Source organism: Vanellus vanellus (assembly GCF_965231255.1).
Source record: "Vanellus vanellus genome assembly, chromosome: 18".
Classification (NCBI taxonomy): domain Eukaryota; kingdom Metazoa; phylum Chordata; class Aves; order Charadriiformes; family Charadriidae; genus Vanellus; species Vanellus vanellus.
The window spans coordinates 8522051-8549997 of NC_138923.1; the positions used below are offsets into that span (position 1 = coordinate 8522051).

Genomic DNA, 27947 nt, shown 5'->3' on the forward strand with positions numbered 1-27947 from the left:
AATAGGCATAGTGTACTTCCATGTGTCTCTACAAAGTAAACATCTAATCTCTCAGGAAAAGTAATATACATATTTCGAAATATTGCATCATTAGGAGCACAGCTGATGAATTCCCCCTTTGCTTCAATTTCTCTGCTACAAATCTGAAAGAATACTGGAGCCAGATGAGTTCAGAATGTCTCCTTGCATCTAAAACCACCTCATTGACATTTACCATATTTGTCCTCAACTGATTTACAACTTTAGGGTTCACAATGAATGCAAACAAAAATGAAATGTATGTGGTTGCAGTTAGTGACAGAGTTTCTTAACAAACAGAAAAATGGCTAAAGCATTTTAAATAGTTACTCAGGTTCCTCAAATTTGTTCAGAGAGTTTTTTTAAAAGCAATATGGTTGAAAATAGCTGTATTGCCCCTAAATGAACTTGCTTGACCTCCCAGAACAAAGCAGTACTTTATCTTCAAGCCCTGCCTTGGAAAGCATTCTGGATTGCAGATAAATAGCTCACTTGTAGACCATTCCGTGGAAACTACTCTTTGCAGATCAACTATTTCAGATTTCTAAACGTGTATTTCAGATTTCTAAAACTGAAGTAGCGAGCTGTGAGTACACTGTCATTCAGAATCTCAAGAAAGAGAACGGCTTCATCTGTGCCGAAGAAAAAGTTTCCTTGGTGGACTCCATTATTAAACAGGCTGCAATTAACTGTTACAACTTCAGACTGTGCCATGATACAGACATATTCAGTCATGCCTGAGTCTTGAACATGAACTTCAGTACAAATCCACTGCTTGGCTTCCAGCTTTTCAGATTCTCATATTACAGCTAGCACCATAACGAGTTAACTTTACTCTGGCTGAGACCCAACTAGGAAGCACTGCACAGAGTCTACATTTCATTTACAGTACATTCGTCAGATTTTTTATTTCAAGAGGCAAAAAATAGCTCCTTTCACCACTGCACTTTTTCAGTGCAACAGAAATGAAAAAAAAAATTAGAAAATCCTGTTGGACTAAATCTGTAACATCACTGACATCAGTACAAACTTGTCAGTTTACACCAACAATGATCAGAAGGACATCAGCAAGATTTGATTGATCTCATGTATAGAGTTGCTTAATCTTCTGGATGGATCGTTTCCACCAATCTTCCCAACGCCGAATTGTCAGCAGCTGAGATGTACTTTCTTTCTTGATCTGGGCAAACTGCTGCTCAAGTTTACATTTGTATTTCTGCATAAACAACAACAACAACAACAGACAAAATTGGTAGTGATGAAATATTATTTTACTTTGCCTAAATCCAGGTCCTGATCCACTGTGTCAGAAGATTGCATACAGGCCACTTATTTTCTGCCTTTGACATCAGAACTATATGAACAAGGAATTATTCACTGCCTTCCTTCTGTGTTCCTTTTAAAGACTTCTGAAACTAAATTATCAACAATATTTAAATTTTGCTAAAAACACAAGATCTTCATCTCACTTCCATTAGCTCTTAAGATTAAAGAGCTGCCCCCTCTAGAGAAGAGAAAGGACAGGATCCATCTCAAAGACAGAATGCACTCTGGCTCCTGCCAGAGCTTCCTCAGTCACAGGTGTGAACTAAACTATTACAAAGCTGCTAAAAAGGTATTTCACCTAAACAGAAACTTGTAGACTCCCATGAAAACCTCAAGGCACCTTTATTAAAGAGTCCATGTTCCAAAATACAAAATGCTGTCTTTTTCAAGCAACATACATTCAGGAGAATATTTCTGTGGCTTTCATTTACTGTATCACACCCTGCTGACAAACTACTTTCACTTCAAAACAGTACTGTAACCAGGTGCTTAGGTACCATAATTAGATACATGAAACACTCATGCAAATGTATAGTTTTTATGGCATTTGCCATTGTTGACAGTGTATTTTATATCTCTCTATTAAAAATATTTTAAAAATATATTTTAAAAATTAATTCAGTTCACTGGTAGGCAGTACTGTTACTTCCAGGACAGATGCATAAACACTGACCATTTATTTCCAAATGATTTACCATAAGAATATTCTCCTAATTGCTGAAGACTGCTGTTTCACAAGCTATCGTCAGTGCAAGTCAGAGTTGCAGAGCTGTCTGGAATGTGCTCATTCTTCTAGCAGACTTAGTGAAGAAAGAGTGATCATTTTTATGATGGAAACAATGATCTGTGATGGTTCAGGATGTAAGACAGGATGTAAGTATCTTACAGTCCTTCACTTTTTTATGGAAAAATCAGCCTTTGTGATCTAAGGCTGTAGCCTTTAGAAAGAAAGGTAAGTGAAAGCAAGCTGTACTGAAACAGCATTGTGGCAGCAGCTACTTTTTGCATTGTTATGCTGCTGAAATGCATGAAGTGTTCTGTTTCTGACACGATCCATGTTTCTCTGCTGAAACAATTCCCCGTTGTAATGTATCTGAATGAGAGGGCTCCCTGAGAAACCAACTCTGTCTGCTTTTGACAACATCACAAAGAAATGGACATAAGAGAATTTCCACACATGGTTAATATGGTTTTAAGATCTGAAAACACTGGCTATATTAAAACCTTATACATAGCTATACTTTTCTTCTTAAAAACCCCAAGTCCACAACAGTGGCAGCCCCACTCACACTTCTTTCCCACAGACCAACCTTATATACAGCGTCTCTTGCTTCTACTGCTGCTATGTGGCCCAGCGTAGACTTAGCTGTTGTAACTGATGCGGTTTCTCTGCAAAGAATATAGTCTGAATTGTCTGTAAGAGTAGTCATGGGTATTCCTGGCCAAGTCCTTTAAAAAAACAGACCAAACAAACAAAGAAGTTGCATGAGAAAGTTAGATAAGAGAGCTTATTATACTAATTTATATTACTTGTACTTAAAGTGCAAAAGATTAAATGTGTTTTTTTTTAATCTCCACAAAAGGATTTTCCTAAAAACTACCTTATTTAGTACAACCAACTTTTCCTTTAAAACTTCAGGATCTCTGCACAATAAATATAACTCATTTTCTGAGTGAAAATGAACAGTATATTCATAGATTTGAAAGTGTTGAAATGATAAATTGGGGCTAGCAAAGAGGCATAGCAATAATTTATTTATTTGGATCCATTGCTGTTCTTTCTTTAAGATCATTACCCACCCAAACTGCCCCACAACTAGTTAAAGGACATCACTAATGATGGACATAGTATTCAGCAGTTTCAACAAGGCAGCAAGAAACTATGAGTACAGTGTCTGACACCAGTTTAAAGAAATTACATAAAAGTGTTCAGTATCTTCAAATATTACCTGCTCCCATGCTCAATTAACTGTTTCGCTTCACAGATTTCAAGAGGAAGTCCCGCTTGTTTACGACGGATTAATGTGGATGTCTTCTCTCTTGGTTTTTCAGTTTCTGGGAGATAATAGAAGATAGACTCAGCGGCAACAAAACAATGGCAGTAATACCATTGCTTTGAAGTAACTATAAGCAGCTAGATGCTCTTCACTTTCCAGAAATAGCTTTGCATGCTTGATCATGCAAATCTTTCAATTCAAAGTACTATAGCACATAACAGTCTCCTCTTCCTAGGGAAAGTACTGCAATCTTTGAGAAGGAAGCAGAGGCCTGAACAACCAATCTCTTCATTACTTACTTGCTACTTGTACATCATTAACAGTGATACTTTCATCTAATTCCAGCAGGAGCTTTTCCGTGAAGGCAGCTAGTGCAGAAAAAAAATTCTGAGCACACTCAGCAACACAGTCCTGTTGGGACATTGGAGACAAGTGAGAGGAATTCCTTTGATAATTTGATCTCCTCTCCTTTTAGTTTATCTCCAAAACAACTACACAAGTATCCAACCCTGACATTTTGCAACAGCTGCAGACAGCAGACATAAGGTCTAAGTTGCACATAAAAGGGTCTGAAAGTGCCTCTCTGCAGTATTCTCAACACTACCTGATTACCTAAGGTAAAGTACAAAAAGCTTTAGAGTTCTGTGTATAGTTCCCCAGCAGTTGCATATTTGGGGGTAGCATCTAAACCTGATAAAAACAGCTGCCTGTAAATGCATCCTTCTGCCCAAAGCAAAGGCCATTTCGGAATATGGGTACTTTGGGTGGAAGTGCTTTGGCCGGGTATTATTCTAAAACAAGGTCTGTGTGCTTCTGTGTGTTTATATAGAGCTAAGAGGAGAAGGGGACATAACATCGGAATTGAAAATATATATACTGTGCTGACAGTATAGAATTTTGAGTAAAGGGCTTGAGAGAAGTAAACGGAGCTTTAATGCCGGGTAACTGACCTTCAATAACCCTAGAGGATGGGGTGGGAAAAGTGTTTTGATTCCCGAATCTCTTCTGTAAAATTCTGCTTATTCCAGTTTTTAATCTCGTGTATAAAAATGTGAATTACTTGCATTAATGAAATGCACACAGAAGAAACCCTTGCAGGCTTCTGTTGTCTGCAAGTAATACAACTAACCAGAGGATGTCACTGTTGTTCCCAATTTAGATTTATAGCCAATAATTCTACCATTAAGCTATGTCATCTATTCCTCAGTATGCTCTATGAACGACACAAAAGATTAGTTAGTTCCACAATAAATCTATGCATGTGTACATGTGCATATGCATTTAGGTATATATTGGTCTAATGCTGATAATACATAACTTAAAGTTAAAATATATATGACAGGACTGTATAAAACTTAAAATATTTTCCAGTTTACTTTTGATGGGGAGGAAAAATGTATCCAAGTTCTACTGTCCTTTCCAAATGCAACATTTAAGTTCATATTATGCAACGGCTTTACAGTTACCTGCAGCAGCCGTGTGTTGAGATGAATACCATCAGCTTGGTCTTTTTGCCTTTTTATTTCCGCTTGGCACAAAGCATCCAGATGAGGTAAGTTGTCTGGATGTCCCAGAGAAGGATGTAATTGATTCTTGTGCACAGCCTTTGAATAAAGACATGACACAGAAATGCCTTCTGTAAAGAATGTGCAATTGAATCAAAGAAGTAAAACCTGAGCATTTTATCCATATGACATAGTACCTACAAATGAATACACTCATACAGTATGAGCTGTATGGCCATACCACAATGTCACAGCCCTTAAGGAGTTTACAATCTAAGTGTAAGATGACAGGCACAGCTGTACAAGATTATAAAGAGGCAGCCCAATGCTGGAAGAAGCGAGAGAAAGGACTGAGTTACTAGCAATACAAAGCTTCCAGTAAGGACTACACAGACTAACTGCAAACACAGAAACTAAATCTGTGGCTAGTTCAGCAGTGAGTGATTAAGCAAAGTGAGATTAATAAAAAGAAACTTTTATAATTCTGATGCCTTTAGCATTGCTTAAACTGGAAGCATTCCAATACGTCCACGATACATACCCTCACATTCTCCCAGTCTTCCAGCTGTTTATTGAAGAGGTGCCGAATCTGACCAGTGGAATAGCTGAGCTTCTGCTCGTGTTCTTTTAAAAGACTGCCAACTGCCAACTGGGAGACATAAGGGAGTGCTTTCTCAAACAGCTTCAGCTGATCCTGAAATTCTTTTTGGAAAAGACAGGGTGTTTATGTGACACACATTCATTGCAAGGAAAAAAACCCACTCAGCCAGGTTGAATGTATGTTGCAAGCGTCAGACAACCTGGAATTTTCTCTTACAGAAATTCTGTCACTGCCATTCCTTTTTCTAGGTTCAATGCTTTGAGAAACATAAACTTGCTAAAAGATGTGACCCTGCACAGGTCTTTCAATTTACTCAAGGGCCCTTCTGCCACGCTTTTTGTAGCTGATAATACATAAAAGAGAATATTTGCCCAATTTCCAGTAAAATCAACAGGTTTTCCACTGTTTTTCCAACTGTTTTTCCACTGAGTGAGATGGATTAAGAAAGCTACATAATTCTCAATCACTTCAATTTTCAGTTTACATAACTGAAAAATTACATACACAAGAAATTAAAAGTCTTAACTGAATGAATTTACCTATAAGACAGGAATTGTAGTAATCATCTGTCTGACTTTGGTATGACAATAGTTTTTGTTTAAGCATTTCTGCACACTGTTCAAATGTTTCTGGGAGATCTTCAGGCATTGTGATTTGAGGCTTCTCTTTTTGGTAGAACTCCTTCAGGAGGTAAAGATAAAACAGAAGAGTTGTTGATACCACATTCAAACAAATCACATCTAGGCATGTGACAGTAGCAGGGATACATAAGGCTATCAACCACCATCTTATTTGAGACCAGTTTTCTTCCTCTGAGTCTGAAATGCTTAGTTAATATTTATAAAGAAACCTGTGACTAAAAATACATTGTGTCAGATACTATTTAAAAATTAGATGCATTGGTGAAGAAAGGAAAATTTTCAGATGGCCATCCAAACATTGTAAAGAACCAAATTGTTTAGCTGACACAGGAATAGAGCTATGAAACCAAAAGTGACTGAAGAACACTGGGTTTTCTTACCTCAGCAAGACAGAGCAAGTTGTTATTACCCGTCCAGAGAATATTCATAATAACCCCCTTAAAAGTACTGAAAACAAACAAAATAAATAAAAAAAAAAAGACAACCACATTGTAAAATTATCACATTGGCAATATTTACTGTTTTTCAAATATTTTGTTCAGGCTTATTTTAATACATTTTTCAGAGCATACGCAAACAAATATTCAGAACCTCCACTCCCATTAGAACAGATTCTCTTCAGAAGAAGCAAGGACTCTGAGATATTGTAAATGCTTAATGGAGAACAGCTCCACGGCACTGGAACAAAAAAGCAATCTTAGCCAACTTCATGTGCTGAAAACTTACTATGCATTTTAGATACACCAAAAATATTTGAAGGTGGGTCCAGCTGTTTACTGGAATTATTTTGAAACACAATGTGGAACAAAATTCTCAAACACTTAAACAACTTAGGCATTAATTTTAATAGTTTTGCTACCATAGTTTTCACATCAATGTAATACTGAGCACAAGAATATAAGTATAAAATTTATTGACTCCTTAGAGGTGAAAATGACTGAAAGACAGGCTATTTTATATTTTCCAACCCATTTTTTGTAAATGTGCAAAATGGACTCCAATGAGGCCACCCATTCCACTTCAGACATTAAACAGAATAAAATGGATAGCTTTTCCATTCACTATTATTATGCTGCAAAAAAGAACTGTTCTGTAACCACTTTGATGTGTAAATGTCAAGGTTAAATACCTCAAAATTTAATGGTGAACTCTATAGTTTACAATTATAAATAAATAGACTGATAGATAAACAGATACATAGGCAGGGTGGTTTTTTTTTTCAGGTTAACATCTATTTCTGCAAATATACATGACTTACTCAGATTCTGGAGGCTTCTCTCCAAATATCTGGAACCTCTTGTCACTGGAAACTGATCTGGTCTTTTTCTGTATCCTAGGGAGGCAAAACATTAATTTGAAACTATCCACAAGTATTTTCCTTCTCTGAACAACTATTAGAGGTAGTCGGTTATATGGTGGTGTCCTGGTTTCAGTTGGGATAGAGCTAATTTTCTTCCTAGTAGCTGCTGTGTTTTGCATTTAGTATGAGTATAAAGTTGACAACACACATTGTTTTAGTTGTTGCTAAATAAAGTTTATATTAAGTCAAGGACTTTCAGCTTCCCATAGAAACTGAGAGGGAGCATGGGCAGGACAAGCTGGTCAAAGGAATATTCCATACCATAAACGTCATGCTCAGTATATAAATGAGGGTTGGTTGGGGGCTGAGAATCCACGATCACTGCTTAGGACAGGCTGGGCAATCCATCATCGCGTGGTGAGAACAATCATATTGCATCCTTTTACGTTGTATATTTTTAAACCATTATTATTATTCTCTTCCGTTACTGTTCTATTGAACTGTCTTTATCTCAACCTATGAGGTTTCTTTCTCCTCTTTCTCCCTCTCCCCTACTGGGGATGTGTGGGTGTGAGGGGGAGTGAGTGAACGGCTGCGTGGTCCTAGTTGCCAGCTGGGGTTGAACCACAACAGAAGGACATGACACTGAAAAAAAACTGGAAAAGTGTAACTCTAAAACTAGTATTATATCAAAATATTTTTCTGATGGAAAAAAAAATCTCAGGATTGTCTCCTCAAAGGCTCTTAAAATCTTTTCTGTTGTTTTCGCTATTACAGTAGCTCATATCATCTACATACGGACTAAGCTGAAGAAGTACTACTTAGACATCAGACCTAAAAATTAAGCCATATTGATCTAAGACTGAGGTTAGTCTATATTTCAACAACTTCAGAGTACAAAACAACAGCAGATGACAGAGGAAAAGAAGAGTGTTTGTCCAGCCAAAATCTGAAAAAAAGTGCAGTACTGATCATGAGGCCATAAACAGTGAAGGGAGCCCAAATGGTAGGCACAGACGGAAAGAAGGCTAATACAAATAAGCATTAAAAATTTCTCAAGGAACAGGCAGTGGACAAAGCTTAGATAAATTTATGCACAGGAATATTATAAGTGGAATTTCTCCTTTCAGAGGTCTTACTTTCCTTTTGGCATCTTTTTCTTAAGAGATGACTTCTCGGGGATCCGAGCTGCAGCGTTCTGAGGACCTTAATGAGATACATTTAAGTGACAATTCTTTTTTGATGTGGGAAGAATTGCTTTATATTTAACAAAGAAAGATAAAGAACATTGTATAAATGCCACCTGAAGTCTTTTTTATATGGTTATATACTTTGTGTTCACATTTCCATAATGTTTCCTTACAACATTAAGGGGACAACTGTAGGAATAATCACTTCCGGCAGACAGAACTAAAGTAACTCAGCAACGGCAACAGCAATAAAGATTGGGGCATGAGTAACGGGAATGTCATAAAAAATACATGATAGATAGGAGGAGATGTAAAACAACATCAAGACAGGGAATAAGAAGGAGGATGAACGGGCTACATTCATAGTCTTGGTTGCGATGAGGACTTATGAATGTGGAAGAAAGAAGGGATGTCTTTGGAAGTGGCTGGAGGGGTCAATCTCTGGAGAAGAGAGACAAGGAATTGGGAACACTAGGTAGGGAGCAGTTGAGGTCACCTCTGCACTTACCTTTGAGTGAATGATAATACACTGAGAAGGGTCCCTGATCCCCTACATATTTTCATTACTCCTAATTATTTTCTCCACCCTTTTTCTCTTTTGCTATCACAAATATGGGTATTCGTTATAAAATTATTATCTCATTCTGCAGCTTTCATTGGTTAAAAATCATCTTATCATTGCAAAGTAAAGATAACCAAGAAAAAAGTTGGGATCCACAACTCTCTCAGAGCTAGCAAGTACGCCACTGGCCTGGAGCATGCTAGACCTGCTCAGTGAAATGCTAGGAACTACAGTTTAGATTAATGAAAGATATTAAAAAAAATGCTGGCACACCTGGTCCTAATGAATGTGAACGATCATTTCTCTCCTGATTTAGTTCTGAAGATTTTCTGGATGGCTGAATACTGAAACAAAAAAGAAGAGCTAAGCAGCTACTGAATACCCTGCCATTTTATATTATACATTATGTTATATATTACATGGAGAATTATGTAAGTTCTCTATCACTACCATGTGCTAAGTGCAGTTAAATTTCTGAGATAATATTTAACAGATAGGATTACTTTTACAACTGACAGTGTAAATATGAGTACTTTCATGGGAGTAGCTAATTGTTTAACTGCAATTTCAGAATTCCTATGACCACAACCATGCATTAAAATATTTCTTTGCAAATCACACACTTGTCACACTCTTCATTTCACACTTTGTATGTTCATTCAACCATTTAGCATGTAATCACCTTTGAACTAAAACGATACTATAGCAGACAAAAATTTAATACCTAAAATTTATCATAATGCTATTAACTAGATGTCACTCATTACTCACAATGCAGTATTTTTGACTAGCAGAAATAGTGCTTTTAAAAAGAAAGTAGTCTCAGCTAGACTGATTTTTAAAGCTAGGATGATCAGAAAGTATTACCTATGAACAATATATTCAATTGTTCTGTATATACAAAGCTAAATTACAAAATATGAATTCAGGAAAACCTTGATATGTTTCTGGAACATAAATTTAAAAATACTTCAGTGAAGCCCCCTGTAGTGTTATCACGAGCTTGCATGAAGAAAATAGGTATATATAGCAAAGAAAATATAAATAAAGACAATGACAGAAAAACACCTTTAGACAAACAAGTACTCACTCAAGTAAATTTTTGATAATGCTTATTGATAAATCATCGACTGCAGACTTTCCCATTCTGCTTGGATTTAACAAAGGATATTTGACAGGATCCAGACCCATCACCATCACTTTGTTCTCATCTCTGACACACTCTTTTCGAATGGCAACAGCAATTGGACCTTGTAATGTAACATCCGTTGCAAGATGGGTAAAGTCCTCCTGAAATGGGAAGAAAAATGAAACCCTGTTGACTGCAGCAGGAAATTGGTGAAAGCATTACATGTAGTTACTGATTACAAAAGCAGATCTTACAAACATACATTATTTTGCTTCAAAGGCTGAAAGAAACCTTTTTTGTAATTCTAGTAGTAATGTGTTACAGCTATTCAACTCTGAGATACTTAAAAGTAGTTAAGAGTAGATTCTCATAATTATCATAAGCAGTATTTAAATATATAAACTTAAAACAAAATAAAGACAGACTTTCCAGACAAGGAAGGAAAAAACCCCACCAAAACAACAACACTTGATTAAAAAAAACCTACCTCTTCAGGACACATTTGATTTTTTAAAATTATTTAAAGAAACCCATGAAATATGTATCTATGAGTAGTGCTACACCTTGAAAAGCAACTGTTGCGAAGGACTGAGCATCACAACTCATTGTGATGCTGCGCATCTTTAACATTTAGTAAACTCAGTGCTGACTGATTTACTCAGCATCTTAAAAAAGCTGGCCTAATGTTATAAAGTCTTGGACAGCTTGGCACAACGCAGCATCTTTCTTCACTTGAAAATTCAAAGCACAGATTCTGAAAAATCTTTAAAACATATACACATAAAAAGTTCACTCATTAAATAGAGAACTTAAATGCTATCTTACGTTATCATGCAGCCTCATTGCTTTTACTAGCAAGCAGTCAAGATACTGGCTCCTCTTTTTCAGTTCTTTCAACACTACTTTGGCAAAATCATACCACTCTTCAGATGTCAAAGCCTGAAAGACATGATACTACAGATGGTATTTACTAAACTAGCTATTTCAGACTTTTCAAATATGCTGACTGTTGCACACAACATCACTTGACTCTGTTCTGTCACCATTTTATTTACACGTACACGGAGGCAATGTTTTTTGTTTAGCAAACAGGAAAACAGGTACAGGACCTTGCTGAGCAAAAATTCTGTGGTAAAGTAGTCTTTCCGCCCACTCCCCAAATGTGTATAAAGATAAGCCTGCCTGAAAAATACTCGTTTATACCTTATACAAACATCCACAGTGAGTCAAATACATAACAAGTCAAATTAAATACCATTTCATGCTGATTAGAACTTACTTCTTTGACTGCAGCAGAATGAGCACAAGCATCTATCTTCTGATGGAGCTTCTCCAGATGAGAGTTTAATGTCACTGCCTGCAAACTGGACTTTGCTACCTAAAGCAGAAGCAGATATTGGTGATGTGAAATTTCATTCAAGGGATTTTCAGAGGCTCCACTTTGAAACCACTAGACTCACTGGTAAAAAACACTCAATCACTGGTACTCAGAGGAGAAGGTAAAACAAAAATTCACAAAAGCAACACTTCATGTCCTTCACTGCACCACACAAAAATGCTGGTCTATTCACATGTACATACTCAATGTGCTGCAAGACCGTAGTGTTCCAGTATAGCTGTAGCAATAGTAAAAACATAGTTTTAAGCTGATAATGACAGAAAACAGGTTTTGGATGAATATAAAAAGTCACTTAATGTTTGTCCACCCTGAATTCAGCCAAAAATCTCTTCAATAGAATAAAAGAGAAATTATTATAAATCATTTAAACAAAGTTCTGATGTTTCTGTTTGTACCTCTGATTTGATTTGCACTTGTAGATTTGTCAAAGATCGTCGGATCTTCTCCATAAAGACTCGACTCATAAAGAGATAACGGAACTTTCTTTTGGACTGGTTGATAAGTTCAGTAGCCTTTAAGAATGCCAGAAACAAGAGACAGAACTAATTAAGTTTCACTTTTTAAAACTTAAATAATAGAACTCACCATTTCTACTTATTTTTTCCATCATGTAATTGCCACACACAACAGTCCCAATCTGGGAGCAGGTTGATTATAAATTACATCACATATGCCAATATAATACGTAATTTGAAAGAATGAAACTCTGCACACCTGCTCCAAGCAGCTCGATTCCATTCTCTCCATATCTGTCTTGATTAAAATTTCAAAAGAGTCAATACGCTTACTTTCTTCCTGAAGACACTTGCTGAAATACTTTACCTCCTCAGAAAAGTTACCTCCCTCCAAAAATAGTCTGAAAGCAACCAGCAAAATAAAAGCAATTGGCTATGAGTCTTTCTTTTCTCAAAGAGTATTTTAGCTAAGCAACCCTAAAACACAGATATCAACACAAATGTGATGAAAACAGTGTAATAATTGTGGCTTAACAAAATAAATTTGTTTTTTTAAAAAGCAAACTGGATGAATAGCAAAAACCTTTTTAATTTTACTGTTCTGCCTATGCAATAAATGCTGATGCCCAGAAATAGATAACTATTTATAAACAACACTCCAATGAAATCTCTATACCTGCAAGCTTTGAGAAAATCCACATTTGAATCCCTCAAATTTCCTAAAGTTTCCTCCAAATGGTTCCGGTAACTCCTCAGGGAAACATGGATCATTTCCAGATGATTATGTAGGTCTGAGTGCAGATTTTTGCTGAAAGAAACTAACCTAACAGCAAATAAAAAAAAGACAGGGAAAATGTATAGAAAGAGGAGCACATATTATGATTCAGAGACTGACGGCTCTTAAGACATGAACAAAATCTGAGAACTCAAGAGTATTTTAGTATTCTGAAAGCAACTGATTCAACTGTGATTATTTTGATGGACACTCGGAAGATATCAGCAAGCAGTTGATGCTATGGAAGAGTATCCTTCAAACACAATTAGTCAATTGCTATTACTGTGCAGCTTCAGTAAACTGGATAAAATCTAAACAGATGAAACATGTTTTCTACTTTAAGACTGCCAGCACTTTGAAAATATATGAAAATTGCATTCCACTCAGTACTGTTATTAATTCCTTCAGGGACAGATAAAGGAAAGTTTCATGAAGCAGACTTCATTTAAGAGTAATGACATATAAAATAGATTCAGAATGCAAACCACAAACATCTCAGACAATATTCAGGAGTATTTAATTATGGAAATTCACAGCTGGGAATACCTGTGGCACACTTACTTCTCAGTCATAGGAGCACTGAGAAAGATTGATTCCATGTCACAGATTCGTGAATGTAACTTTTTGCTGATGTTATTTTGCCGATCACAAAATTTGAGAAATTCATCTCTCTCCTTTTTCAGAGTTTCCACCACCCCAGCACAGTGGCTCTCTAGACGCTCTTTGTGAAGCAATAATTCCACTGATAAGAAAAGAAATTTTACCATATGGTCATTATTCCCCGTTTACCATGGCCTATCACAACCACCAGCCAATCAATTATCAGAAGCAGCAATAAAATAAACCAATCCAGATCTCAGAGTGGTTAAAACACACAAAAAAATTGACACCTGATTCTGTTTCTTTGACTTTTCTCCTGTGTTTGACTTATAACCCCAGCAGCTCCTAATCCATTCAGATCACAAATGTCTCTTGTTTGCTCTAAGCCCTCATTTTCCTTTAATTTTGGTCACTGCTGACATCTCCATAATCTCTGTTCTCAGTCTTGTAACAAAAGTAAAGATAAAGAATTTTTTTTTTAATGGAAAATACACTTCTCCCTATTTTTGTGGGGTGAAAAAATAATTTTTTGTCAACCTTCTGGAATAATAGTTGGATAAATCAAGAGCCAGCCGATCAGCCTCAAAAACACCTCCAGAAAAGGCACCTGTCCTCTTTACAAGAAAAAGTGGAATTGAAAAATTATTTTCCTGTTCTCCCCAAGGAGAATTTTTTTAGGTTTTATGTTAAAGACCAAAAAACCTGTCTTAAATAATTTTTTCCACCAGAAAAACCTGACACATCTCATAAAAAAGAGAGTTCTGATTCCTGCCTAATCTGTATCTGCTTTGTGATATTTCATACAGCTAAATCCTTCCTCTCCTGTATTCAGAAGCCAAGCCCTGGCATTTTGTCTCTTCCAACACTTGCTAATATTTTTTTCTGCAACACTTTTAAAATTATTTTTTGTACATTGCAAACTCTTGTTAAATAATTTCAAGGTGAATGAGCATACACAAATATTGACAATGGAAAATTAATGTTCCATATCTTTTACAGTCAAGTCATTGATCAAGGAACTGCTGGATATTTTCGAAACATAGCATAGCAGAAACCAGTATGAGCTACAGAAAAGAAATGTCTTTTTTTAAATATATGAATAACATATTATAACAGGAATTAGTAGAGCCTCAACTGCTTCCTATTGCCCTCTACTGAGTAAACTAATGCTGAAACAGATTTTGGTCCACTTATGATCATCTCTAAATGAAGACATGTAATGCTCAGAGTAAAAAAAATGTCAGTACCAGCTCTAAAATTGTAGATATTTATCTCTATATCCTCCTGCCTTCGTTGATGCAAGAGAAGATGTAGCTGAAGTTCTGAATTCAGCTCCTCTTTCTTGGCAGCTACAATGACACAGGAGTTGGATAAGGATTCTGCAAACCATTTCTCCAAGTGTTCAAAAAAGCAGAGGCGAATCCTATGATTAAAAAATATTACAGTGAGGAACATTAAGTAATAAAAAAGATTTTATTAAATATATTAATTCTAAGAATTTAACTTCTGACTATAGGAAGATATGGTTTCATTACCTCTTGCACAATACTGGTAGAGTTTTTGAGCTGGCTGCATACTACTGAGTACCAGGCATTTTACCTTTCTGGCTCTGCAGGGAATTTGGGCAAATTACTTGCCTTTCTGTAACATGTTTTCTCACTAAATAATTTTCTGTAAAATATTAATGTTCTGTAAGAGGTAAATGCTTGTGTGGTACTTTAAGAGCCATGGATGAAAAGCAATATATTTTTTTTCTCTTTTGTTTATCATTTTTAAAAAAGGAATAACATCAAAATAATTAGATAATTTTTGCATCTTTAGTCTAATGTTTCTTCCAAACAGCTGAAATTTGACTATTACCTAAAGGGAAAGAAAGAACATAAACAGTTTTCTACTAACCTTTTCTTCAGCTCTACAAACACAGTTTCCTCGATAAGTACATATTTCAGGTACATAGGAAGTGATTCTTTTTTTTCATATTTTGTAAAATAAGTCTCTGGGATGTCAGTCTTTCCTGCCTCTTCAACTCCAAGAACTGTGTAAGTGTTTCCACTAGAAGTGGAGAAGGTCTCAACAGCAATTCCAGATCTTTCCTCCTTGCTGTTGTTGAACATAGCCTAGGAAACAACTGGAAATCACCATCTGTCACCTTTAAAGCTATAAGCATAGAATCAACAGTGCACAAGCTACTGTAAGAATCTGAAGGATATTAAGAATAATGTTCTGGTTCTCAATTTGGACAATATTCATACAGAGAATATGCTTGCAAGTCATCAAAGGCAGAATCATCAAAGTTTTAAGAAGCTTTTGTTATGGTAATAAATTCACGTGACTAAAGACCTGAAAAACTAAGACTTAGACACAAATACACCTTCAATCATTCACAAGAAAGGAAGAAAGGAAGAAAGGAAGGAAGGAAGGAAGGAAGGAAGCAAGCAAGCAAGCAAGCAAGCAAGTTATTTAAAAAAAAAATTCTACGGAAGAGGTTTTTACAAGAGTAAGAGCAGTGCATAAGGAATGCTTCTGAACTGTTTTATACACTCCATTTCCCCATAAAAACCATCTAAAGCCCTAATAGTCCAGAAAGAAATGAAAACAGTAAAGACTCCTGTGTGCTCTGTGTACAAACTAAATCTAATTTACTTTAAGGAATCTGGACTTACCTCAGCAAAAAGATTTCCTATGCATCGTTATTTTGTGCAAGACTTTCTTCACCTTCCAATTTATTCTCTTGTTCACTTACCTGTGTAAAGCTTACCGGCTGTCCTGCATGCTCGGTTTCTTCACTTTCATGAGGAATACTCTCCCCATATTCTTTTTCCTCTGTTTCTTCACTTTCCTGCGCAAAAATCTCATTCTCAGCTGTGTTTGTTTCTTCATTATCTTGTTGATGACTATACATCTTTTGCTTTGCTTCATTTTCTTGCACAATGTTCTCAGCGTGCTCTTCCACCAGACATTCGGCTTCTGAAGCCTTAACTAGTTCTTTCCAGTTAAAGCAGAGTTTTACTGGTTACAATCCAAAGAAATACAGATTGAAAAACAAGCAAGCAAAAATACCTGTTTGTACCATTGAGGTATTACCTTGATCTTGAAATGTGAACTCTATCTCTCCTTGCAAGTTCTAAAAGCAAGACAACAAAAAAACCCACACAATTTGAAAATAAGGAACAGCTTGCTTAGAAGAAATTAATATTCCTTCTCAAAATATATCTATTTCAATAAGATACTATAGTCTTGAATGGATAACTTATTTTTTAAAGGAGCTATAACACTCAAATTGATTAATGTAATTTTGTTAATTTGCATTTTTCTGTTTAAAAGGCACGTGAATTTGCTGAAATGCAGTTTGTAACAAGAACAGAGTTAAAAGTGTGCGACAGAGAAAGGTTTTGTGTTTCCCCCCTCTATTTCTACCAAAAGTACTTCAGTCCTATGGCCAAACCAATGCTTTAGCTTATATAATCTAAATTCTAAAGCTAATCTAAATTTTCCCCCCAAAAGAAAAAATAATACACCAGTAACATTTTATACCAGAAGAAGTTTGTTTTCTTTATACCTGTTTGAAGGTTTCCTTTACATTAAAATATTGGCTGATGGATATACTATAGGAAATCAGTTCCTGCAAAATAGCTTCTGGGTAAGCCATTACTTTATCCATTAGAACTTTGTTGAATGTCTCATACCTGTCAAATTTAAGGTCACTGTTAAGAGACTCAAGTATATATAGAAATAAAATGAAATATGACTACAATGTCTTTAAATCCAAATCTAACTTTTTGACCCATCTCATAAAGCCTTTAAGCTAAACATTGTACTATATCTATTTAGCCTGAATACAATCACATCCAGGCTTGTTAGTAGAGATTAGATAATTACAAATACATAAATGCACAGAAGTTAAGAAATATTCACAATAAAGTATTTTAGATCTTTCATTTTGGATGGGAAACCATTCAAGACCTGTGTTTACATAAGCAAATATTAGAAGTCAGAGGTCAAACTATTGCCTTTCATGTTAGTTCTGTACCAGGCTCAGCTGTGACTGAAGCTCTTCTGGTTTATTTTCATTTTACGTGGAAATAAAAACTAATGGTTCAAGCTGAGAAAAAAAAAACAATGTTCACACCTGTTTTCATTTACATTTGCTTTGTCTCCTATATGAAGATAATTATGGGGAATTTCTGTACGTGTTCAAATGTTGATACATTACATTCCATCTCTGCAACCTCTCACTGTATTTTCACTCACCTAAAAAGGTACATTATCTTTGTGTTTTCTTTTTAAATTGTCCTAATGACTATAAAGAGTACTGAATCAACAGCTCTAAACACAGTTACAGTGTGAGGTGTGTGAGGTGTGCGCATCTGCCTCTCAGGTCAACACCACTCTTCTAATATCCCTCCGATCTAACAGACAGAAAAGATCTTCTGGGTGTGAAAATATAACTGTTTCCTCTCTGGTTATTTAATCCTCAAACCTTCTGCTAAGATCTTCAGCTAGGAGAGTGGCATGTGCCAATTTTGATGTGATTTTTAAAGATGCAAATGCCTGGTCATGATAAATGCAACAGAAAGATTACCAAAATATATACTTTGGCTATCTGAAAGTTATTAGTAACTTCTAGTCCTTGCGACTTTGAAAGAGATCAAATCTGTGAGCCCAGAGCACAGATGTTGGCACAGATCTACTTTCTGATCCCTGTGATTCAAGAATCTGAAGTACTACACTTATCTTCTGAATAAATAATTATCCCAATGGCATGGATGCCACAGTATACTACATAATAATACTGATCTGGTATACTGTATACTTTTTAAATGACACCAGCATTCACTCTCTTCCTTAGTTCTATTTCTAAAATGTGGGCATTATTCTCCTTAACCTTGTTCAATATGGAAATGATTTTATTTTACTCTCTCACCTGAAGTAGCAAGCAGTGTTTTTCCACACCTTCACACTACAGCATAAACAAGACCTAAGTAGTACAAACGGCATTCAAATATGCTTTACTTGTTAATTTGGCCCTACAAAACTCATACCTAGTTCTAATGTCATCTAAAGAAGAAAGAGCCTTCTTCAAGCATTTATTCAGCTTTTCTTCAGAGCTTGCTGTTCTCATTTCATCCAAAATTTTATCCAGATTAGCTTCCATCATCTAAGGCCATGTAAAAAGAACCCAGTAAAAATTATTTAAACATTACTAAAATGCTGCATAACTATTTAGGATTCAAATGATTTAATTATGTACATATATTTTACATCAAGAAGGGATGCTACCTTACCAAAACTTGTTACACGATATACCCATAATATGAGAAATTGAAATATAAACAAGGCTCTATACCTGCACAAGATCTTATGAGTAATAGAAGCTTGCAGCCACTTAATATAGAAAATATAATCTTTATCACCATTGCCATATCAAGAATAAGATATGAATGCTCATTAAGTGTGAATCAAGCTGTTAGCAAAAAAATGTACCTGACAGGACGAAACTACCCTGTAGAAATTCCAATATAAATGTCAAAGATTAGGTTTTAATTTTTATACCAGGTATTTTGAATTCCAGAGTGCTCTCTGCATTAAGAAGTCCTTTCTTTACATCATACCACATCCTTGTTTTTATGTTTATACCTGTATTAAGTTATCCTGTGTCCATCTGCATTCGTCTAATTTCTTCTGAAGTTCACCTTCCTGCTGGGACAGTTTGAGTTGATGGACATCCCAGAGACCCATGACCTCCTGAAAATAGCTGCACAGGTCTCTGCAATTCCACTCATTGTGTTTAGCCAGCTCCTCAAAGTCTCTCTAAAGAAATACATTTAAGTGAAACAGTTATTATTAAACTGCTTGCTGGAAGGTGAAATAAACGAGTAAGGGGACATATGACATGATAAAAGGCTGTCTGGAAGTACACTATCAGTATTCAATACAGTCTCTTCTATTTACAGAGGAAAAATAGTCCAAGTAAACTGGATAAGAATGCAGATTTTTGTTATCAAAACTCCCATTTATTCTTCTGGTACTGCAAAGCACAGAATTACTAAGTTCTGCATGTGCCCTGAATTATCTGGCCATCTATCATTTCAGGAACAACTGCCCAGTCATTTTCATGTATGGAATCATAAAAGGTAGGATTGAAAGAAATTTGGGAGATCATTTAAATCTATCCCTCTGCCTCCAGGCAGGATGAGCTCTACCTAATTAATCCCTGACAACCTATTATATATATAAACCAAACAATTATGAACTGTTCTCTTTGAATCACACCGAACGTCTTTTATTTGTGGGGCACTTGTCCAGTCACGCTACCGAACTCTCTCTAACATGACATCAATATGGCATTTCAGGCAGTAGCGCAGGAAGAACAGACTACTCCCAGAGAGTAACAAAAATAGATGTAGTAAACATACATCCATACGCTCCAGTTCTTCTTCAAACTGACTTTTTAGTTTCTCAGTCAACTGATATAACTCAGAATTCACAATTTCTTCAGCCTCTTCTTTTGTGCAAACATTCAGATTCAACAGGTTATTCTAAATGAAAAGAATGCTAAATTATCAACATGAACATAATATAACATAAAATACTGTGTGGCTTTTAGAGAGGACAGCTAACTTAGTGTTTCTTCTTTTCTTGTGAATGGATAGAGAAAGATCCAGCCTCCTAGATCTCACATTCTGGTGATAAGCAGTACAACTCTATTTGGATACAAAGGGAGAAACTGAGGCAGGGAGGTGGAATTTCTTTCCCAAAATAAGAAAGATTCAGCACAAAGGCTGAGGGTTCTGACCCTGAGTCCTCTACCTAAATGTGGGACAGTAGTCCTTTCATTACTGGCATTTGTTACTGCTATGTATGAATACCACATGCTACTGTGAAGCAAAATGGACAGTAAGTTTTCCAACAGAATAAGACAAAGGTTAAAAAGTAATTTTGCTATCTCAACCTTTGGTGGATCCTTAAACCCGTATTACTGTAACAGCACATTGTATACTGTTACCAACAATCCTTCCAAGATTTTGCAGAGCTATTATACTAACCTTGCACAACTGCATTTCTGCCAAACATTTTTGCTGGACCATCTCATACTGGGTGCGTATTTTCATCACACACTGCGCATTGTGGGTATCTGCAGGATATGGAAGAACAGGCCATTGTAAAGATTTCTGTATTTCAGAGTGCAGCGTGAAATGGAAATGTGACAGAGGACCTGTGCTCAATCTCAGCACAGGTAATATATCCCAGTAGTGTCTTCACACTTGTACAACATGATCAACCAGCAAAATAAGATGTTTTAATACAAATCTTTTTATCATTATGCTTAAAAGCAGTGAGTTATTTACAATCGCTAGCAACTTCTTTGCTACTATACAGGCTGCAAACATTAAGACAGGACGCGCTCTGGGGAAACAGAAGGTAGACAGGCAGAGGGAAGGCATGCTACAGGACTCCGAGGAAGCATCTGAAATACTTCCCCTCTCATTCTCCAAGAGATAAAAAGGAGTGCTTTCATACGACCGAGAACTGATCTGCACTAAAATTAACCTATTTTCCCCAGATGAATTCTGACCAAGTCAGTTCCTGCTAGATGTCACAATGCAAAAATGCTTGTGCTGGCCAAAGGGAGGTGATGCAACAGACAGCTTATTTTGGTCGTATCACTAGCTCAAAGCAGCTTAGAAGGCACATGGGAACACATGGAACACAGAATATAGAAAACGTATACTTTCAAAGCAACCCTCTGACTCATTACTGCCTGGAAAAAAGAAAGAATTGTTTGAATTTCAGATTGTTTTTATGATTTCCTAACTTACCTATACTTTTGTTTAAATTCACCAAAGATCTGTACCATTCATTTATGTCAGCTTTTGTGTGTGTTGGAGGCAACAAATCACTATTGAAATAGGAAACAAGAATCAGGTATCTTCAAATATAATCCAGTCACTTCTTAAAGGATAAAATTATGAATCAGAGTAACCATATTACTGTGCTTTATTTTATTTACAGTCATATCAGCAATGAAAATAAAACAAGATGATGGCTGTATTTCAAGGCCACTGTTTACTGACAAGGAACTAACTGTAATCTATCTTGTTGATACATACATTGTAAAAGAAAAACTACAGAAAAACCGTAAATATTGTAATGCATTGCACCCAAGCCAGCTTCTTGTTGTCAGGATGGACATTCAAACATAGCAGTGTTAGATTTCTATCAAGACTCCTTTCTTAATTTATTATACAAATTAAACACCCACACAGAAATAATGCCTTGACCAGATCACCAGTTTTTACTTACCTACCCATCCTTGTCTGCCCCCTGTTTCAAATGTTAGTAAGATTTACTTTTGTGTTCCTGCATTTCTAGCCCTCGATCACCCCCATCTAGTATAACTGGTGCATTGAAAACCAAGAACGCATCTTTTCCATGAAAAAAAACTTAACAAAAGAAGCTTAGGCCATGCCTTACTGCTGCATCGTACAATCACACACTGAAACGGAGCAAAGTGCATTTTGTAGTCAAGCCCCTCTTAACTCTAGAAAGAATTCTATTTTTGTTCCTGTTCTCTCTTTTGTCATACCAAAGGTGCTGCAAAAACTCCAGTCTCCTTTCACTAAGTAAAATCTGATCCTTTATCATATTTTCCATTTCTGTTTTCACAGTTGGGGGATTCTGTATTACTTCATTTGCCATAAATTCTCTGTAGGATGGAAGAATACATTGAAGTAAATATCTGCTTGGGAAAATTTCATGTTTGAAATGCAAATACAAAATACGTTTTATACATATCAGGTAACAAAAAGAATGCCAAGTTCTTTTAGCTTTTTAATTTTATCACGGAAAAATGGTAACATATTATGATTTATAGAAAACACAAGTGAACTCCAGTCACTTTGTGTTATTCATAATCCAAAATAAAATTGTAACATTTCTTACCTGAATCTCTGAACTACACAGTTCTTTTGGATGAGTTTCCAGTCTTTGACTCTCTCTTGCCATTTCAATCGATGTGATAATTCTGTCTTCAACTCTGATTTCATTAGATTAAAGAACAGCTTGGCAATTGCCCTCTGATTAGCCAACAGTGCTCTGTTAATCATCTGTGTATTCAAAAAACAGGAATAAAAGCAGCATACAACATGCAAAAAAAAAATAAAAATAATTGCCTCTTCTATGTAAAACAAGGGAAAAAGAATACAAGTGATAAAGAATACCCTGCAACATAGAAAACTCTCCTATATTGCAGTGATTGGTAGGCAGAAATAACGAATTACAGTTGGAAAAAAAGACATTCTGGCAATATTCAGATTGCTGTCTTTCACAGGTAAAACAGAATCTCAAAATGAAAGATTTACCATGGCCTCATCATTCATGAACCTGTGAACATCAGCTGACAAGAAGAAGGAAATTTCCTCCAGTATCACAGTATACTTCCTCAGTACATCTGTTATCTGTGCAATAAAAGAATAAAGAACAAAACCAAATCTGTATAATTCAAATGTCAGTTTCCCAAGTTAAACAATGATATGAACAAGACATTTTTTTTTTCCATTAAAATAAATTAGATTGGCTGATAGACAGATTGAGAACTGAATCTTAAAATACCTACCTTAGGTATCTTAAATACTGATTTTTCTAATCCTTCATAAAAATAGTAACTGAAACATTCTATTTTGTTACTACTCAACTGATTTCTCTTTTAAAACCTGTGATAATGGAGTGCTCTGCAGACAGGCTGCAATCTGAATTTAAAAATCAAACCAACTTCCTTTCAGATATCTGCAGTGAATCCACCAGTAGTTGTTTTAAGCGGACATGAAATTCAAGCAAATGTGGTCATCTCTGGTATTTTTCATAACTAATCAAACAGAAAAGTTACTGGTGATACTGTTGGACATTACAAAGAGAGGACAAACTGACACAGATATAACAGACAGCTTTTGCTTGCCTACAAGGACAAAGCAGCAAGGACTTCTTATGGACCACTACTTATTCACCCAAACATTTACTGTGATGTCCAATGACTTTTACAGGCCATGCTGAAGCCTACATAACTGTAGCATCTCTGCTACTGATGCCCAGCCTACCCAAACTAAGATTAGCTGAGGCACATCTGTGCACGTTCTCAGCTGCAGAACAGGTATGTCCCAACAAAATAACACTAGACCTGTAGACAATTTGACCTAAATAACCCTGTAGAAGAATAGAAGCAGCTCGTGTATTCCTTGCGTCTTTACTACAGGTTACTGTGGAAGAAACCAACACCTTGTAACTGGAAAAGAAGTATCTTCTGCTGATTACATGGGTGTAAACTGAGAGAGTGATCTGTCGTTGAGAAGACATTAATCACCTACAAAACAGAACTCCTGGCAGACCTGTGACTCCTGTGGAAACAAGCCACTCTCTGCTCTGCATCCAGCATTATAAGCAAATAATAATCTTGTGCTTAATTAACAGCTATTAAAACTACAGCTCACTTTGTCAGCTCGTCTCCATTCAACCTTTTTTAAGGATTCGTCCATTTCCCTAATCCACTTCCTTCTGGTCAAGGACTCCTGATGAATCATGTTCCACAGTTCTTCCAAACCCTGCAAGAAGGATTTACTCTCAACACTGAAAAGTAAATGTCAAACAAACAAACAAACAAACAAACAAACGAATAAGCACTTGTATCTTAAAACTACAGCAAGACATCAGAAGCTGTGTTATGCAGGCCAGGTACAAATAACTGAAGACGAGACAATGGCATGAGCTGTCTTACTTCAAACGAGAAACCTTCCAGAGTAGCATCAAACTCAATTTTTTTAAACAGAAGTTCAATTTTTCTGTCAGATTCCATCAGTTTTGTCAGAAGGGATTTTCCAAGCTCCAAAACAAAGGGTTCCAGCTCCTAAAAAGGTAAGGAGGTCAGTCTGATTTGTTGAATATTGGGCCCTGACCTTAATATAGTGCTCTAGACTATCTGGATTACAAAATCCAGTCGTACCCTGGCAATGCAGGCAAGCTCATGATGCATTGAGTTTAATGCTTCATCATGACGGCCTCGCCGGCGTTCTGACAGGCGTTCCAAGATATTACTCCTTGTTTCCTCGGGAACTGCCAAGAAAGAAATGCGGATGATGCAGCTTGGAACTGTTGCTGCAGAATACAAAATGCATGTACAATGAATCACTAAATCCACACTCTGACCTCTGTAGTTTGTGCAGCTATTACAGTCTGTGACAGCTTTTCTCGGGAAGTGAAATCTATGCAAATGTAGGTTAAAAATAATAAAGCATATTTTAAAATGTCCTTTGGTTTTATTAATTTGTGATTTTCAGAAGGATAAAAGCATGGAAGCTATGAACTAAGTTCAGGTATGATGCAAAAAAATTGCAACTTCCAAGAATGAGATTTGCTAACATCATAACTGGAATTTACCATCTAAACACAAACTGTGACTGATCAACAATTTTACAACCATTTTTTCTATGAGTAGACTCTTCATCTTCAAAATTACCTACAAATCATCAAAAATGTGTCAGGTCATTTCTGAGCTACATTTTATACCTTGTTCAGCTAAAACTATTATATGTAAGGTGGCTCCTAAGAATGTTAATTAAAATATCTGATATTAAAAAAAATAAATTTTACCAATGAAATCAGGTAAGCCTCTGACTTCCTCAGCTGCATCAACACTTTTCCAAACCTTATGAAATGTTGTGGCTTCTCTGAAACAGAAAGAGAATAAAGCTTTGATTTGTACTGAATATGTAAGAGGTGGGACTTACAATGGGTACAATACTCAATTTAATTAACAAAATGTAACAGTTAAGTGGACATAAGCATCATTCTAACTTCAAAGAATATAATTCAAAGAATCAATGTTGCAACTTCTGAGATGAATTGAACTGAGTAATTATCTAGCGTGGGTTGGTGACAACCTCAAATCTGCTATGATGGCATAAAAGAAATAAAAGCTGGATTTAATATGTTTAAACTACAAAGACATAAATACTATCTCTAAAAGGTATAAAAATCTATGAACTGTTAAGTAAGAACTAGCAAGAAATGTGGAAATAGCCTTTATCTGCCTACTGCTCTTCCCATCAGCTGGGGCACTGTGTTTCTCCTTGGAGGAGAACAAGGGTGCCATTATTCAGCAGAACGGTTAGGGTGAAAAGGATGGACACAGTAATTTCTTCTCTTGCTCATTACATGATTAATCATTACTGCATCAACATGTAGACCATTAACATAGTTTAAAATAGAGTTCAAAAACATATATCAGACTGGGCTTATATCTAGATTGCTTTGAACAAAAAAGACATACAATTTCTTTGTAAAAGAAAAGCCATAGAGTATGCATGCCATTGCAAATATTAGCCTGTTAATCTGCACTTTAACAGGCAGCAGCTCATTATATTGAATATACAACTGGCAAGGAGACAGTCTATTACAAGTTGTTAGTCTGTGGCCAAGAATTCAGGAGTGTCTAGCTCCCAGTGCAAATCTTACAACTTCATGCCTATAGTCATGAATCTATAATTGCGTTTTTATGCTTCTGTTCTCTACCTGTGCAATGGTGGCTTTTCTGTGGAGTCATTGGAGGGCGTTCTTTCAACACATTTCTGCTGGTAACATGGTGGTAGCCTGGCATCAGTATTAATTTCTGAATCCCTGACCAAAGCGAGTCTTTCACTCTTTGTAGAAAACCTAGTCTTGCTCCTTACTTCATCCAAAGAGCGCACTAAGCGAACCTTCAAAGAACCACAATAAAAATGGTTAGAATTCTTTCCAGCCTACTGAACAGAAAATAATAACAAACTAATTGATAAAAACAGTGGGGGAGAGGTGGCAGAAGAGAAAGGTAAAATAAAGAATGCTACTTGGCATGTACATAACAATTTTCACCCAAGGCTGTTTTCAAAATGAGGGGAAAAAAGTTATCCTTTTCCTCAGAGGGGAAAACTGAAGCAAATTGCCCTGTGTGCCTTGCTTATGGTTACAAGGAAAGTCAACAGCAGAGTGAGAAATGCCTGAATCTGTCTTACTCTACCTCTTCATGCACTGGTGAGGCCACAACTGCAATACTGTGTCCAGTTCTGGGCTCCCCAGTTCAAGAGGGACGGGGAACTGCTGGAGAGAGTCCAGCATAGGGCAACTAAGATGATTGAGGGATTGGAGCATCTCCTGTATGAGGAAAGACTGAGAGAGCTGGGACTTCAGCCTGGAGAAGAGAAGGCTGAGGGGAGACCTCATAATTGCTTACAAGTATCTAAAGGGTGGGTTGAAGGAGGATGGAGCCAGGCTCTTTTCAGTGGTTCCCAGTGACAGGACGAGGGGCAATGGGCACAAGTTGGAACGTAGGAAGTTACATTCAAAGACACAGAAAAACTTCTTTCAGGTTCGGGTGACAGAGCACTGGCACAGGCTGCCCAGGGAGGTTGTGGGGTTTGCTTCTGTGGAGATTTTCAAGACCCGCCTGGATGCAGTCCTGAGTAATGTGCTCCGGGCAATCCTGCTTTAGCAGGGGAGTGGGACTAGATCATCTCTAGAGGTCCCTTACAACTCTGACAATTCCATGATTCTGTGATTCATTTATCTTCTACTGCTGGATTATAACTATTGTCATTCTGCCTTCAGTTTATATATCCTGATACACAATGAAGACACAGGAACACCCATAGATGCATTAGAAAGCTTATGCTGAAGATAACCCAATTATTTTCCAGTAAAACAAACAAAAAACCAGAAAGGTTGAAACTGACCTCTGGTTAGAGGTGACCACTTCAACAGCCAGCAAACAAATGACTTACATAATGAACCGATGTGGCTTTTACCAGTCTCTTTTTTTTTTTTTTTTTACCTCATCCTCAAAGATCTGTTTGTAGACGCTCCCCCTGGGAAGGACGCGCACGGTGCCCGCCGGCTGCATGCGGCCCAGCACAGCCGGCTGCCCGGCCGGGGTCCGGAGGAATGGCGGCTCACAAGCTGGGGGCCAAGGGCAGAGACACCATTTCAGTACAGAAACCTTCTCCTAAGGGGGGAAACCGCCTGCCTAACGCACGGTGTCCGCTGCCTGCCGACGCCACTCCAGGGGAAGGACGCAGACGATCTGAAAACACGTATGTGCTGATCCACCCGCGTTCGAGGGCGCCGCGGTCCCTCCGCGTCCCCTCAGCGGGCGCCAAGGCCGCACTCGCCTCAGCCGCGCGCCCGTCGCATAGCAACCGAAAGGGGGCTCTTGTGAGCAGCGCACCCCGTTGCCATGGCAGCGAGGAGGGGCGGGGTCTAGGCACACCACGCCCCCCATTGACTCCGCCCCCTGGCGACCCCCAGCCTAGGGCTGGGAGTCTGATCCCGGGATGGCGTCGGTGGATGGCCAGCACCGCATCAGCAGGGGCAGAAATAGCGGCAACCGACAGGAGCCGGCAATGGGTGCTCACAGCCCAGCAAGCCC

The 27947-nt window shown here is 37.0% G+C and overlaps 1 protein-coding gene across 1 annotated transcript; it reads right to left on the reverse strand.

The window, feature by feature from the left end:
• Positions 1 to 925: 925 nt before the first annotated feature.
• CCDC180 (coiled-coil domain containing 180) lies at positions 926 to 27800 on the reverse strand (the record flags this gene model as incomplete). The annotated part of the gene is given in 39 exon segments (XM_082492562.1): positions 926 to 1234; positions 2655 to 2793; positions 3294 to 3399; positions 3641 to 3752; positions 4808 to 4945; positions 5388 to 5548; positions 5987 to 6128; positions 6469 to 6535; positions 7347 to 7421; positions 8528 to 8595; positions 8599 to 8645; positions 9414 to 9484; positions 10231 to 10430; positions 11095 to 11208; positions 11549 to 11647; positions 12064 to 12180; positions 12383 to 12524; positions 12800 to 12946; positions 13460 to 13640; positions 14746 to 14921; positions 15398 to 15615; positions 16242 to 16477; positions 16583 to 16622; positions 17058 to 17184; positions 18541 to 18656; positions 19136 to 19309; positions 19915 to 20037; positions 20545 to 20633; positions 21319 to 21398; positions 22086 to 22205; positions 22442 to 22605; positions 22861 to 22956; positions 23983 to 24093; positions 24267 to 24395; positions 24492 to 24601; positions 25139 to 25215; positions 26060 to 26244; positions 27354 to 27478; positions 27551 to 27800. Coding segments are annotated over 39 exon segments (5004 nt in total). The 3' UTR covers positions 926 to 1102.
• Positions 27801 to 27947: the final 147 nt, after the last annotated feature.